Source organism: Pseudoliparis swirei, chromosome 3 (assembly GCF_029220125.1).
Source record: "Pseudoliparis swirei isolate HS2019 ecotype Mariana Trench chromosome 3, NWPU_hadal_v1, whole genome shotgun sequence".
NCBI lineage: Eukaryota > Metazoa > Chordata > Actinopteri > Perciformes > Liparidae > Pseudoliparis > Pseudoliparis swirei.
In genome coordinates, this window is record NC_079390.1 from 16,061,448 (window position 1) to 16,077,539 (window position 16,092).

At 42.2% G+C, this 16,092-nt stretch overlaps 1 protein-coding gene across 2 annotated transcripts in view; it reads left to right on the forward strand.

Moving 5' to 3' along the window:
- hlcs (holocarboxylase synthetase (biotin-(proprionyl-CoA-carboxylase (ATP-hydrolysing)) ligase)) overlaps window positions 1–16,092 on the forward strand; it is a 40,724-nt gene that overhangs the window by 8,225 nt on the left and 16,407 nt on the right. For both annotated transcript variants that reach the window (XM_056442590.1, XM_056442599.1), the window contains one exon: window positions 4,141–4,421. In XM_056442590.1, the coding sequence (XP_056298565.1) occupies window positions 4,141–4,421 (281 nt within the window). The remainder of the gene's footprint in view (window positions 1–4,140; window positions 4,422–16,092) is intronic.

The following is a 16,092-nucleotide window of genomic DNA, read 5'->3' on the forward strand; positions in this document are numbered from 1 at the left end:
TAACCCTGACCCCCCCCCCCCTCCTCATAAACAGGCTTATGGAAATTGGGGGCTGCAGAATCGTTTCCAGATTGTTGTGGAGGTTGTGGAGCAGAGCTATGAACCTCAACATGTCTGCAGAGCGGCCTCTCTGCTCTTGGTGCACTATGCTTGGACTGGTTCCAGGAGCTTCTCTTCAGTCCCAAAGTTGTTTTTGTCCCTTGGTGTTTCGGTCTTAAGTGTGAGCGGTGCAGGTTTTCATCAGTGCTTGTTGTCAGGCATTGCGGCTCTCAGCAGGTTGGAAGCTCTTCGACTGAATTAGCAACATTTCACAGATTTCTTCCCATTTATGGGCCAAAATCAAATTATATTCTCACGAGGACTTGGAAATCAACGTATTACAAACCCAGATACCAAATCACCATTTATGTTTTTGACTCTTTAATGGGTAAATATACTCTATACCTAACTTAAAATAATACACAAAACACCAAATGATAAGAAGCAATCCAACATTAACTGATAAAGCCATTTACTGTTGGATTTAATAAATTGAATTCTGCTGACCCACAGGGTTCTCTCATCCAGGTAAACTCTGGTCTCAGTGTTCTTTTAACATTACTTTTGCACACAGACATAACAGCCTCTTATCTGCGTCACACATTACATCTTCTCAGCAAGCTAATGCAATAATTAACAACATAACATAACTGGACTGTAAAACATGAAAGACTCATGACGAACCTGAACAATACGTTGGCATGGGAAATATTATCCGCCAATATACATGCACTTATATTGATATTGTGTTCAAAGATACTGTTAATTTTGAATTATTGGTTGAAAAAAATACATATACTCTCTGGATGTACTGTATGTATATGTAACACTTTATATATTTTCTATTTACTTAATTTCTAGCTAAAGAATATCTTTTTTTATCAGACTTAATGCATAATGGTGATGTGTGACGTATTGTAATATATACTTAAAGTATTGCAATATATGACAATATATTTAATCATAATATCACTATAATGTGACATTGTATTGCTAGATTCTGGCCAATACAGAGCCCTACTATAATACATAGATATATATTATATCTATACACATATATATATATATATATATATATTATATCAATTCACATAGATATTTATTAAATCTATACACATAGAGATTTATTACACCAATTATTCCTCTTGACGTCTAGATATTGTCTGATAAGTAACAAGAAATGTAGACATTTTCCAAAAAGAGACACTTGTGTGCAGATATATAAATAAGGCAGATAAGAATGAAATCGTATACCCTATCTACGGGCATTATTCTGCATGGATCTCTCTTGGGTCATTTTACCAGTAGGTCTCCATTTAGGAAAGAAAGAAATGGGTTGTGTGGTTTTAAATTGGCCCCCTGGTGTGGGGTAGCAGCTCCAGTGCTACATCAGGCCCCTGCAACAGCTGTACGGTTGACACACTCTGTTGTAGTCAGTGTAGTAGCAGGACTCTTTGAGGGTGATGAAAAGCCTCTCCAGCACACACTAATTCATTCAGTGTGGTGGTGATCAGTGTGACCGACTTCCACCACCGCTCAGTGGGTGTTCTTGTTCTCCACCGTGAGCTGGAAAATCACCCTTTCCCTCCGTCTGGAAATGAAGTGGGCTCTTGAGTTAAGTTGAATCAGGACAGGCATGGATTTTACTTCACTATTTTAGGACTTATTCACAAGTGCAGAGGCTTATTGTGTGACAAAGTTGATGGATGCTATTTTTGTTTTCTATATGAAATGATGTGTTGGCCTTTCATGAGGCCCTGCGTGGGTATTAGGCGGCCATATATCTAACGAAACCCATGACAGCCAACACCATTCTCACCATACCTTTACCCATACATGATGTGTTTAGGCTAAACTACCAGCCTACACCTTATCTAGCTCCACCAGTCTTAAAAGTAGTGGCTATTTATAGCAGAAAACTCTGGAGAGGCTGGCTGGATATTTAGCTAGCCAGCTCGCTTCATTTCCAGAGTAAGTTAAGGTGGCTAACTAAATCTCCAGCTCTCCTCCTGGTAAAGTGGTCTTCTTGGGTGAGAAATGGTGAGGCTAAGGGAAACTCAGCGCCGCTGTAACCAAAGTATCGTTGTCATGAACGCGTGGTGGTCGCCAATATAAAATCACAGTTCCTCATCTCAAATGTATGTGATATCGTTTCTGACACCCACTAACACAGCAAGATGACATTTCCCATGTGTAACTTTGACCTGACTCCATCGTACACCGGGACTTAATCATGACGTCAGCCTGTAAAAGGGATCCGTTGGGTTTTTATATTGGGTCTCTATTGAGTTCCACCATTGCTGCAGAAAGACAGGCCGAGTGCAATGAAACACTGTGTTGTGTGTGGAGCAGCAGGACCCTTTGCAAGTGATGGAAACCTTCTCCAGTACAAACTAAAGCATTCAGGTCGTGACCATGAAAGATGACTTCCAGACATTAAGAAAGAGAGTTTGTGGTAGTGTTGGCGGCGTCAGATCCTTGGAAAAGAGACGGCAAACTGGTTTATAAATAAGGATCTAAAGTTCACTTGTGCTTATTAACGGGGCGGACATGCTGCTGAACCAGAAACATCTCTGAATGCACAGTAGGGCTTAGATTCTAGGGATGATTTTTTTTATAACATCTTAGTTATGATAGTAAATTATCGAAAAAGCTCAATGTCAAGGAGTGTCTCCGTGCAGAAATCATGACCCGGTTATGGGATTCATTGTGGTATTTTCTTGCAGATTAATTTTATATCATTTTTTCAACAGTGTATGCATGGATGGTCTTTGTCTGCCTTTTAATATTTTGTACACGCTCACAAAATATATTGCCGAAAACAACATTTCGAAGTGGTGCTTGTCCCGCCATGGCTTGTCTAAATTCTCAATTCAGAAAATTGGACGGCGTTCAACATTCCAGGCCTCGGACGATTCTAGGGTCAAGTGATGTCGGGTAGAGGAGTTGTAAAGGGATATTGGGATGAACCCTAAGTCGAGCTGAGGCGAGGTCATGTATCAGACTAACAGAGATGTGCGACTATGGGCCCAGTGCGTCATAAAATGTCAGCATCGTACTGAGTGCAAATTACATCCTGAGAATGACTTCAAGTTAATGTCAAATGAAATGAAATCAACTTTTCTAAAGTCAAATCTAATAAGCGAGGTGAAGGAAGCACATAATATGATATAGTCATCATTGTAGAAGAGCAGAGTAAACATTGAGACAATATGTTTTGTGTGTGTAAGGACACAGGAGAGAAGCCTGATTAATGGGAAGTGACTGGAACAGAGCAGACTAGGACTGCTGCCTAAATCCACCGTGACATTGATTGGCCACACTCCCTGATTAACTCATTCAGCATATTTATTTCAAATGGAAAATCCATCAAATCCAGCTCTTATTTTGATTCTGATTTTAGATACGAAATGTCCCTCTCAAGACCTAGACTGGGGAACGGAGCCTGATGAGAAGACCCTCTCCATACGTGCCTAAAGTCACTGCAGCTTTAGAAGATCCATAATTATTGACGTAGTAATGCCAATATTTTAGTGGCTGAACTCCCTAATGGATCCCTACAACCACCAATAACAGGACTTGTATCTGTCGATAAATAGGAACCCTTGTAGATGCCTTTTTAAAGTTTCTCCGATGTCGTTCGGGCGACAAAAATGTCAGCGTTCAAAATCTGCCATGAAATTCTTATTCTAATAATCCTAATTATATTTGCAACTTTTTTTTGTCAGTCCTGATTGTAACTACCAAATATTAACTTCATTTTAGAATTTAGAAACACATATTTGTTTGTTTACATATTTTTTTTATTGAATTATTTTCTACAAACTACGTTATTTATTTATTTATATTTGTCATATATCAGCTATTAGCAACAACATTTACCCAAAGCGCAAACATGAGGAAATTGCTCACTGTATATATTGTTATGCAAAAATAAATTCCAAACTTTTCTAGAAGGCCAAGAGGCTTTCAGGTGGTTTATCCAATTACATGACAGAAAATGCAAGGTGTAGCTGTGTGTCTATAGAGAAGAGGATGCCAAATTTCATAACAAAAATAAGAATAACTTACGGTGTCATTGTCCTTATCTGCTCCTCACAGGAGGCCAAGACCACCTGCGTGGATTGGCTGCGGACGCGTGCCGATCCAAATGGTCTCATCTCACTGTCCAAGGCCTCGCTCTTGCTCGTGTCGAGTTCTGAGCTCCAGGATAGCCCCTCGCTCCCCGGCAGCTCCTTGGCCCTGGTCACCGACTCCTCGGAGTCCCAGAGCTCGCCACAGTTCAGCATGGAGACGTACAGAGAGAACCTGAAGACCAGCCTGCTGGGGCACACCGTGCTGTACGCCGAGGTCGCCACGTCCACCATGGACCTGCTGCAAGGGTAACACACACTCCTCTGAGCCTGCTTGAAAACGTGAAAATGGTGGCTCTGTGACCGAATGCGATGAGTGCAGGCTGACCGGCAGCTACCAAATATGAGAGTCAAATAAACTAGTCAGCTTCTTTGCAATCGTCGCACTTGATTGCAAGAAACAAAAGTCCGGATGAGATTAAATTCATTATGTGCTCTCAAGATGCATTATGGGTCTTGTAAATTGTCTCACACCAGGGTCAACTAGCATCGTAGTCTATGCCGTGAATCTAGCACCAACCGCAGACACAAATCTCCACACATTAACTAAAGATAACGGTGTATGCCGAGAACATGTCGATTAGTATAAGTACGCACAAAACTGCTGGGAAGAAAAAACGGCATGTATATTCAGTTTTAAAAGTTGGTAAAAAATTTTCCCATCATGAAGCTCTGAGCTCTCAAATATTGTTTCCTTTGTGTCGATGACCTCCGTTTTTTGTTTCATCACAGAATGTTTTTATTGTTGTGAGTGTAACATATCTAACTGGAAAGAGATAAATATACGAGTGACATTATATTGCTCACTAAACATACTAGACACACTGTTTTATTGACAGTCTTAAAAAAAAAAAAATTGAGCTGAAATTAAACAGCCTTTGAATAAATAAATAGATATATACCCCCCTTCCCCCGGGGCAGGAAACAGACCATCAACCTCCCTTTCTGAAATATGCAGTAACACGTGTACAAACTCTCGCATGTTTAGTGTGTTGAAACTGGGGGTGGAGGCAGATGATTGTACATGTCATGACATTCAACTATTTAAAAAAGAAAGTGCACAAACTTGCGTGTGGGTCTTAATCTTGTACTCCAGATCGGTCTTGGTCTCAAGACAGGTTAGGACCACAACCGAGGGGAAACCACTAAACCCTATTCCAACTTCAGTGTCCAGTTCATTTGTTCTATCAGCACTCTGATCGCTCGCAGAAAGCAAAGTTAAAGTTCACCTCTGCGATGCCTTTTGACTCTTACTACGCGCACACGTGTGAAGTTTGTATGTGGCTCTTTTAGATCAGTGTGAGGTTTGCATGTTCCACTTCCTGTCATGCAGTGTGGGACTAGCATTGGCCCGGTTGTGGTCGTGGTCTTGACTGGTCCCAACCCCTGAAAGTCTTGGTCCTGTCTCAGTGCACTTTGGCTATCACTCGTTTATGTGGTCTGGACTAAACACTAAAAAACAAGATACATTGGGAGCAGCATATCACAAGACTAAAACCCAATTTAAATCAGTGCTATACGGAATACTATGAAATGTAAAAGTAGAACATGTTTGACTTTGAGGCTCCGACATCAACAACACGGACTTCCCTCCTCGACGAGGTAGACTCAGAGGTGACAGGTGGATGCTGTCAGCACAGCGCTCAGGTGAGCGGAGTGAGTGAAAGAGGGAGCAGAGCGCCACCTTGAGGAGAGAGAGAGAGAGAGAGAGAGAGAGAGAGAGAGAGAGAGAGAGAGAGAGAGAGAGAGAGAGAGAGAGAGAGAGAGAGAGAGAGAGAGAGAGAGAGAGAGAGAGAGAGAGAGAGAGAGAGAGAGAGAGAGAGAGAGAGAGAGAGAGAGAGAGAGAGAGAGAGAGAGAGAGAGAGAGAGAGAGAGAATTTAATGCCCAAGTGACCTCACTGCAGCAAAGGCAAGTTGCACCTAATAGACTTCTTTTGTCCGCGGCCGCGCGAGAGCCAAAGTGGCTGCTGAGCGGTCGATGCGGCGGCAGGTGGGAGCAATTAACACTGTCATAAAGTTTGACAAATGGAACGGCGGAGCCGCGCTGAGCTGATTGGAACAGACAGTGTTGTCATTAAGGTTATACAAAAACTAATGCAGGGCGAGCGGGCGGGGCCGCATGCACCCGGACCCGCCGCTGCGGTTTGATTTCACTGCGAACGCCTTGAGTTTCCAGATGTGCGTCTCCCCCCCTGCAGCCCTGATTAATGTTATTATGAAGGAATGTCTGTTTTATTTCTTGCAGCGTTGGTGTTTATTAAGCGTTCAGCATGATGCTGAAGGCTCCGAGAGAATCGGCCTCGTAGCACTGACTGCTATACAGCTCATGTTTCTGTTGGAGTGGACTGTGTCCCCTTTAATGTCCCCTTTAATGTCCCCTTCGTCAGGTCTGAGTCACTTGAATCCATTTGAGCCTTGGAGAATGCAAATGACAGGATTTATTGTTGTGGGAGTTTTAAGCATGTTAATAACTAAAGTTGGGACAATTTTGACAGTTTTTTTAACCCTCCTGTTACCTTAGGGTCAATTTGACCCCATTCAATGTTTAATGTCGGTGTTCTTTCGGGTCAATTTGACCCCAGGCTGTTTTTTACTGTGTCAAACATATAAGAAATATCATCTTTTATATATTTAAAGGGCTATTTAGGTAGTCAACAAACAAACATAAAGTACCTCACACTTAAACTTGGAAAACAATATTAATTCTAATAATTTTCTGGAGGTTTTAATTGCTGGGGTCAAATTGACCCCAAGGGTAAAATATGTCTGTAAATATAAAGGTAACAGGAGGGTTAAACATTGAATGGGGTCAAATTGACCCTAAGGTAACAGGAGGGTTAAGTGTATTTTTTATCCGCTTGACTTCGATAAAATTTTAACCATGGCCGAAAAATAAATACTTACTTTTAGTCACATTCTGGTACGGCACCTTTCTAGAGCGGAACATCACAAAGAGCACAATTTGACATTGAAAATATGGCAATAAGGCAACAGACTTGATCGTAAAAACAATACAAAATGTAAAGGAATACAATTAAAAATGGACACAACTGCACAACATAAAGTGTGAACAGGCTTTGCCGCTTGTTATCGGCATCCTCACCGCCTGCAGCTCTTCAGTCTCCAGGGAGAGAGTTCCTCAAGCTCCAAAAGCTCCGTCTCTGTTCGCTTCAGTCTGTATCAGAGAGCTGCAGCAGTTTGATGAAGGCACAGCAGGGATCTCAAGCACCTTGAATTAATATGAAGTTAGATACAAATCCATGTGTCGCATGAAATGTTCTGATGAGCTGTTCAGAAGCTGACCAGCGGCGTTCTGGAGCTTCCTGTGAATGTTGTTGTTTTCTTTCGGCTGGTGCGGAGTTGGGGTGAGAAGACGTATCAATGTGAACAATCTCCATAATCTCAGGCCCTCGCAATGTTTCTCATCTCTCAGAAATACTTTCCTTTGGTAAAAATGGTCAACTCAATCCTACATTAAATATAAAGCAACAAGACGGATGTTAGAGTAAGTTAGGAAAATGCAAATATTTCATATAACGTAAAACTTTAGCCGAGACACAACTGTTGCACCACTGGGCTGGACAAGGTGCTCCTCTGATTTGGGTTCAATAAATGTAATATGAGCAATATGAAATATAGGTAATGTGAGGAAAAATATCATCTCCATTGCTACGGTTTTCTAAGGAGGTGTTTTAACACGTATACAATGCAAGGACGCTTTTCTTTGTGTGAGAAGTAACCAGCTAGATAAATCTGCCGTGGAGTGCGTTAATAGAAGTGGAGTTCGTTTCTGAAGATTATCTCGCTGAACAATATAATATATTATTTTATATTAAATGTATTAATACGTGTAAGTATATTAAATGTTTGTTTGTCACAGAGCTTATTTTATTGCAATAATCTAAAATCCAATGAACAATCCATCTCACCCCTGCAACACTTTCTGATTTATAAATATATTATTTTAAACCAGCTCATTCGTGTGCAATGTTAAAACCATTAAACTGCTGAGTCAGTGCTTACGGAGCTGATACTGCTGCCACAAGTATTCATACTCAAGTCCCAACATCTGACTTTAGTAGTAGATGTTGTTGTTGTTGACAAACAAACCTTTTATCAGTGTTGAAATTCCAGAGGACGTTGGAGGAATCGCATCATTTGAGAAAATGTGGCTATATCGTCAATCAAATATGCAAACAGTCAAACAGATGATGAGTTGCCGACGAGTCAGTTATTAAAGTTCCTTTGAGAGGACACTGATTCAGGCTTTTCTTCAATCTGCAGCACAAATAAAGGATTGCGGGGCCTAATAGACAGAGGGGGGGGGAGGGGATTGGTCCGAAGGCGCTCCCTGAAATTGAGGAGCTGATAAAAACACTGTTTTTTTCAGGCCGCTTGAGTGCAGAGGCGGGAAGCCGAGGCTCAATGGCTGGCGGGCTGCGTGTTTGTCCAGAGCATTAACGCTTTGTTTGGCGACCGGCAGCTAATAATAGCCAGTACCGAGACACAGGAGGGTGTTCTCACAAGGTCACACCCGGCTGGAATTTCAATGCTTCTCGGGGTCCGGTCCCTGAAGACACAGCGATGTCTCAGTTCATCACAGAGTGGTCGCCGTAGTGAAGACGTCTTCATGGTGAATGCTTGTATGTTGAAGGAAAGGGTTTGTCGGGGCGTCATGTTGTGGTCTGTGAATAGACTACAACCAGCCGCTGGTTAGCTTAGCTTAGCACAAAGACTGGAAACAGCTAGCCTGGTTCCATCCAGCATGAACGCAATCTAACGGCCAGCACCACTAAAGCCTCCTAAATAACAAGTTTTTTTGTTGAGTAAAATTGTTTAAAAAAATAGTCTGCACATTGTGGTGTCGTATGCGGTTTCTTGAGCAGCAATACAAAATGTCTCCACTGTTTGCCTGCTTAGCGTGTTTTAAAAATGTCAAACTATTCCTTCAAATGTTATAATTTGGTATTACTCTGAATATATCGTGTTTATTAAGTGCAGTACTCACGGTAAATGAACTACGGATGAGGGAACAGGGAATTGAACTGCCGATCTTACACTTTACTTAAAATAATTAAAGAATGAAGGACTTGATCGAATGCTTGCTCGGATTTTTATGTTCTTAATCTTTGATTCAATCCAAAGTCTGACACTTATATTTATGCAAAATGCAGCTGCTTATGTTCAGGCAACATTTAGTAATTTAAATCTTTGGCTTCCTTATTAAAAAAATGTAAAACCATAAAAATCATCCTGAACCTCAGCATCACTATTATTATTTGAAACATTGAACTAAACCCTTTCATGTCAGTAAAGAAAGAACATGACCAATATTAGAATACACATACACATTCATACTGCGGTTACTTTACACAACAAAAGGAAGAAATTGTCTAAATTATCAACAAAGAATAAAATACATTCAATCACAACAGAAGTTTCCCTAAGAGTGACATCCCACTAATGGTCTCAACAAAATTATTATTTTATTTCATTTTCACTTATCTAATTTATTTGAATGAATTGACGGAAACATCAAATTATCTTTGCACGCGTGTGTCTTTAGAATATCGTATGTTGTCCAAACCAAATACACAGAGTCGACAGCGATGATGAATCCTCTGCAGCCAGAGAACGTTTCACACTTTCACCTCAACCATTAAACTCATCACTGCAGCGGGCGGCTCATTCTGGTTCCCGCCAGTCGACTCATCGATTGATCAACTAATATTATGAGGTGTGCGTGTGCGTGTGGGTGTGTGTGTGTGTGTGTGTGTGTGTGTGTGTTGGATGGTTCAGGATAGTTAATGGCGTGGAAGTGTTTATTTGTGAGAGCGCTGGGAGAAGAGACTTGGGTTTTTTTCTAACACCACTTGGACGCTCCAGAGAGCATAATCATTCTTTTCCTGCTCGGCTGAACTTGATCCCTCCGCCTGGAGCAACACACTTCCTACTTGTTGACTTTTTCTTGTAAGAGCTTCAGGCTCAGACATGAAAACCCAAGGGCCCACTTTTACTTATGTATTCTCACTCCCCCCCCCCCCCCCCCCCACACACACACAGCGATGGGTGTAAATGTAATTATGATTATTTTCTCTTCTACTTCTGCTCACACATTATATTTTGTACGCGCTGTCCGCATAATTGGATGATATGTGTTATTATTTTTTCTTCAAACCCTGTTGTGATGTCACAGTAACAGTCACGTGAACCGAGCGGAGTAATCGCAGCGCAACACCTTAATACACTGAAAAGCAGCCGAACAACGGATTCTTCTACTTAAAGCTGTTCCAGTTGTCGAGGGGGGGGGGGCAGGGGGGGTAAAACCAACAACCCTGGCAGTCACTGTTTGTTTTGACAAGCAATCCAATATCCAAACTGACACTGTATGGAATTAGAGTCCTGTTTCCTGTGAAAAAAAACACAGACCGCAGAACACGCATAAGGGGGGGAGCAGCAGAGAAAATGTATTCTTCATAACTGCGGCAATAGGTTCCACCATAAAAATCAAATTGGCCCAATTGACCTTGCATGCTCCACCTGCAATTATAAAAGATTGTAAGCAGATGCCTAAATGTCCCCGTTCCGTATTCTGGGGAACATATGGTGCAGTGTTTGACTTGAACTCTTCATGTCCAGTGGAAGGTATGTTCTCCTCCAGAGCCCAGTGGTGCTGGGGGGGTCATGGTGTCCCATGAAGGGTCCACGGCGTGCAGGTTTTGCTTCCAGGACTACTCCAACCCGTTAGCAGGCGGTTTCATCTGTTTGCATCCAGAGACCACATGTGGTGTGAGGAGGGCCACTACCATAGAATCTGCTCTGATTGCGTTATCGTAACCAGTAAAGAGCCGATAACAACTCCAATAAAAGACCTCATATGACAGAGGCATTTGTAACGTTTATTTACTTATTTACAATGAATGCTTGAAATGATAAACACCTGAATATTACACGGTAAAGATAAATGTAACCCGTACTTAATTTACACACTTTAATTTCCTTTACAGAAAGATTACATTTAATGTATGATTACAAAAAAAGTAATTAATAAGGAATTATTGGGAAGAGAAAATAATGACAAATAATATAAACAAACCTAATTGAAATCGGGATTGAATCTAAGAAAACCGGCATTCAAAAACCAGCACCGCACTAGTGCCGGTCCGGGTCCGGGTCATCCGGAGCGGGTTGCGGTTCAGTCGTTACACGCTGTTCAACATCTACATTTTTGTTTGGTCTTTTTGGTCGTTTTTTTCTTTTCTCGGCCACAACATTGCCCGTGGATATAATCACAGTTAGTGTTAAAGGAGCCCTCTCACCGTCTCAGGTGACACTGCTGGATGTTTCAATGTTTCCTGTCCAGCTGTCCAGCAGCTGTGAGAGGCTGGGACGTCAACGGCAGGACGTCAGTGAGAGGTTTTTAAATCTAATGGACGATTGCGTATCGCTGCCCGGAGCCTCAGTCAGACCAGACGAGCAGCCAGCGGGACCAAGGTCATCCAACGGCGCCTCAGCTGCCCCGCGGTAATGGAGCAGCCCTCTCTCATTGATCACTTCCAATAGTGCTATTTGGAAATGATAATTTCTGCTGTCTCTCGGTAAACAGGATTAGCTCAATTAATCACATTTACAGATTAGTTTGTCCTCCCTTATTGATCAACCCTTTTGATGCTGCTGGGTGATCAATGCAAACGCGCTTATGCACGGACAATCCTGTTTAAAAAATGAGCATCGACGGCAGAAATAATCTTTTAATCTGAGATATTTTAATCTGGGAAGTGAGGTTTCTTTCTAGTTGTTTCTTTTTTTTTTTTCTCAGTGGGAATGGTTTAGGAGATAAATGGCTTTCAGAAAAAATATATCTCAACCGACCACATTAAATGCAGCCATTTAATTAGTCAAATTATGTATCTGTTATGTTCAATCTGGATGCTGTATTTGTATCTTTACGTCTTTCTGTGAACATAACTCACCTTTGAGTTGAAAACGTCTTGTTTGGGTCTGTTCGAGAAGACCAAAGTGAGAGGGCTGCTTTAAGGACAGCAGAGCCCCCCCCCCCCCTCTCTCTCTTTTTGTTTGGCGGCTGCCTCGTCGTGCCATGAGAAAAGGATGCTTGCGTGGCCCCTAGCCTGCGACCACAGGTCCTCCTCCACCTTTCTTCTGTCACAGATGACTCGGCTGGTGGCCGTTTATCCTCCTGACCTGCCGCGTTTCGGAGGGTGACCCCTGTGGCTTAGCCGCCCCCTTAAAACAAAGAGTCCTGAGCGGGGATTTAGAGGGCCCATGCTCTTCCTCCAGGGACAATGCCTTTCAGCTCGCTATCTGCAAACACGCTACTTTGTATGTCTTTGTTCCGCTGTTGTTGGAATGAGTCGAGGACAACGGCCCCAGAGTGATCTGAGGAGATGAAATGGATCTTAACACCACAGAGGGTCCACGCTCTCTCTGTCTGGGTGGCTTTTGATCGCCGTCTCCCTCAGATAACCTGCCTTTTTCTTCTTCTTTCATCCACCCAATGAAACGCACTTTGAACATGTAATTATCCTTGTGATAATCAGTTAGTCATCTTTTTATATATATATATATATATATATATATTCGGGCTGTCAGCGGTAACGCGTTAATCTATGCGATTAATTTGGCGGCGATTAACGCACTAAAATATTTTAACGCAATTAACGCAACTTTGTTTACTTCCGGTGTCGTTGAAGTTGTTGCACTCCTCTGAGTGTCGAGCCGCGGCAGTCCGCCTCCTTCCTCCCGTCTGCTCCTCGATATTCACAGAGAAACAGAGGGCGAAGTGTCGGTGACGTGGGGCGGAAGGTGCAGGTGACTTTTTTGTTATTGTTGCTCCGCCCCGATGCGCGCGCAGACACGCCGGCATTTTTTTATTTAAATGGTTTATTTAATAAGGGACAGTGCACATTGATAAAAACATTGCAGTAAATGTGCCAGAGTTAGCCAAGAGGCTATTTTGGAGCTCTGGAGCTCATGGAGCTCATGGAGCTCTGTGGCGCGGGAGACGGAGAGCTGAGAAGCGTGAACGACACGTCGAGACAGAATGACAAGCTGGTGTAGAGACGATCAACAATAGCCGTTTAGTTTAACAAAAGAACAAAGACGTCTTTAAGAAAAGAACCTTACATTACTTCTGCTGTAATCTGGCGCTATAGAGAAAATTACAGGGGGGCGGGGCCTCACCCTGATAGAATGGTGGGGGAAACACTGGGATGTGTCATATGCAAAAGACTTTAAAAGGTGAATTTACATTTTTTTGTAAAATCGAGAAAATGAGCCCAGACTCCAGAGGGTTAACATGACATATTTGTCAGTTTACCAAGGCCACTTGTTCTGCTGTTGTTCAATGTTAAAGATGACAGGACCAATGGGGTCTCAAATGCACTTTTTTTTTTACTAACCTAGATGTTTCACTGAAGAAACAATTTATCATCCACGATATTAAATACCTCGCTGGCACTTTATAGGTAGGAGCCTCTTTGAAAACACAGCTCTGTGTGAAGTTTTGTCTTTAAAAAAGAATACAATTAAACAAGTGTCTAAAATACACGCTGTCTGAAGTGATTAGTCGTTCATTTAGAAGATTTAGTCTTTAGAAGAAGAAACAACTTTTAATCGCGATTAATGAATTTCAAAATGTGCGATTAGTTAATTTTTTTTAATCGATTGACAGCCCTAATATATATATATGTATGTTCAGGATGTCCTCTTGAGAGTACAACAGGACTTGATAGGAGAACTCAAATTAGTCAAAGAAGAGATGCAAAACCAAAATGTCCACCACAGAGGACACAAATAAATGGTCTGTTTCTCAGGAGCAGTGGCGGTGCGTCCATAGGGGGCGCTAGGGCGCCGCCCCTCTTACAATTTTGAGATGAAAAAAAAGAAAAAAAAATCCTGTCAAAAAACATTATATGCCAAATCATTTAAAGAGTAAATATACCATGTTGACGCGCTAAATGTGTGTGGGAGACCGTCAGCCTGTCAACAACCACTTAAGTTAATGTGAAAAAATATAATATATCGCCACTCATTATCACGGAGAGAAGCCCCTCCCCTTTTTCGGGACACCGGCCCAATGTGTGTGTACGGGAGCGAGAAAACATTTCAGTCGTTTCGGCAAGGACGGCTTCTCATTGGCGGATGAAACGTGAATCTTGGGGCACAAAAATGTGCGCTCATTGGCCAATGACATCGTTTTATTATTTCACGTGACTGGACTATTCGGCAGATCAGAGACCAGTATCTTCCCTCAGCCAGAGAGCTCCACGGAGCTACGGGAAGCAGGTTGCTAACGGAGCTGTCAGCTGGAGCTCAGTGAGTAATGCGCTGTTTAGTTTCTCCTGTCTGTTGTTCCAAAGTCCTGGGACTGAAACTCTCTGGACTACAACGGGGTGAGGGATCTAAAGAGCTGCAGACAAGTGTCAAGCACGAATCTTGCCGCAGTTATCTAGCTAAGAGCATGGAGCTAACTCGCTAACAGCCTGAAGCTAACCCTGTTTGCAGAGCAGAGCAGCAGAAGGAGACCGAACTGGCATCGAAAACACAACAAAGAAGTTCTGAAAAACAGACACATTCCCTCAAGAATAATGGAAACAGGCTGGTTTACAGACATGATTGACTTTAACCAGAGAGTTATGGAGAAGTTTGACCACCTTAAAGAGAGGAGGCTACTTTTCTTTACAGTAGTGAGTCTACTCTGTCAAACACCCAATGTAACATGTGATCTCTTTCTGACACTATTCTGCTCTGAACCTCTTTCATGTGAGGGTGAAACTCTTTTATTTTGCAAACCTCTGAAACCCAACCCAATGTTTCTTAAAGCTGCTCTGAACCTCTCATGCCCAAAGTTACAGTGTGTTGATAGTTGTTATTGGACAGTGTTGAGCACGCTGTGTTCTTTAAATAAAGCTTTGTTTTTTACAATATTCTACTCAAAACCTCTTTTCTTCTCATTGTTGAGTGCTATTTAAACTGCGCCCCCCCCCCCCCCCCCCCAAAATGTCACCAGCCGCCATTGCTCAGGAGGATGAACATATAAGTATATATATATATATATTAGGGCTGTCAGCGTTAACGCGTTAATCTATGCCATTAATTTGGCCGCGATTAACGCACTAAAATATTTTAACGCAACTTTGTTTACTTCTGGTGTGCTTGAACTTTTTTCACTCCCCTGAGTGTTTCCGTTTTTAAAACAATTATTTATCCGCGAAAATACAGAGCAGAAATCAGTTTAAACTCCTGGATGAATCAGGAGGGTTTCCTCCTGCGCTCTGCTGCTCCGATTCACAGAGACTGGGGGGGGGGGGGCGACGACGACGTGGCGCGGAAAGAACTCGTCACACGAAACCTTCACCATGATTTGGCAATCGGTTTGTCTGTCAAAATTTTGCGAAAAAAAACAACCAATGAACACTCAGTAAATCACAAAGGACCTCCCCACCACACAGGTTAGGCTCATTAGCTGCCTGTCAGTCAGAGAACCAGAGAACACGGCGCGAGGACAATTGAGCCTCATTATATAGAGAGCTGAGATTGTTCTGGAATGTTTGATGTATAACACGTGGGCATGTGTCACATGCAAAAGCCTTTAAAAGGTGAATTTACATTTTTTTGTAGAATGGAGAAAATGAGCCCAGACTCCAGAGGGTTAACATGACATATTTGAATGTCAGTCAGTTACCAAGGCCACTGGTTCTGCTGCTGTTCAGTGTTAAAGATGACAGGACCAATGGGGTCTCAAATATATATATTTTTTTTCACTAATCTGGATGTTTCACTGAAGAAACAATTTATCATCCACGATATTAAATATCTCACTGGCACTATATGTAGGAGCCTCTTTGAAACACAGCTCTGTGTGAAGTTTTTGTCTTTAAACATCTCTCTTGTTCTGCCT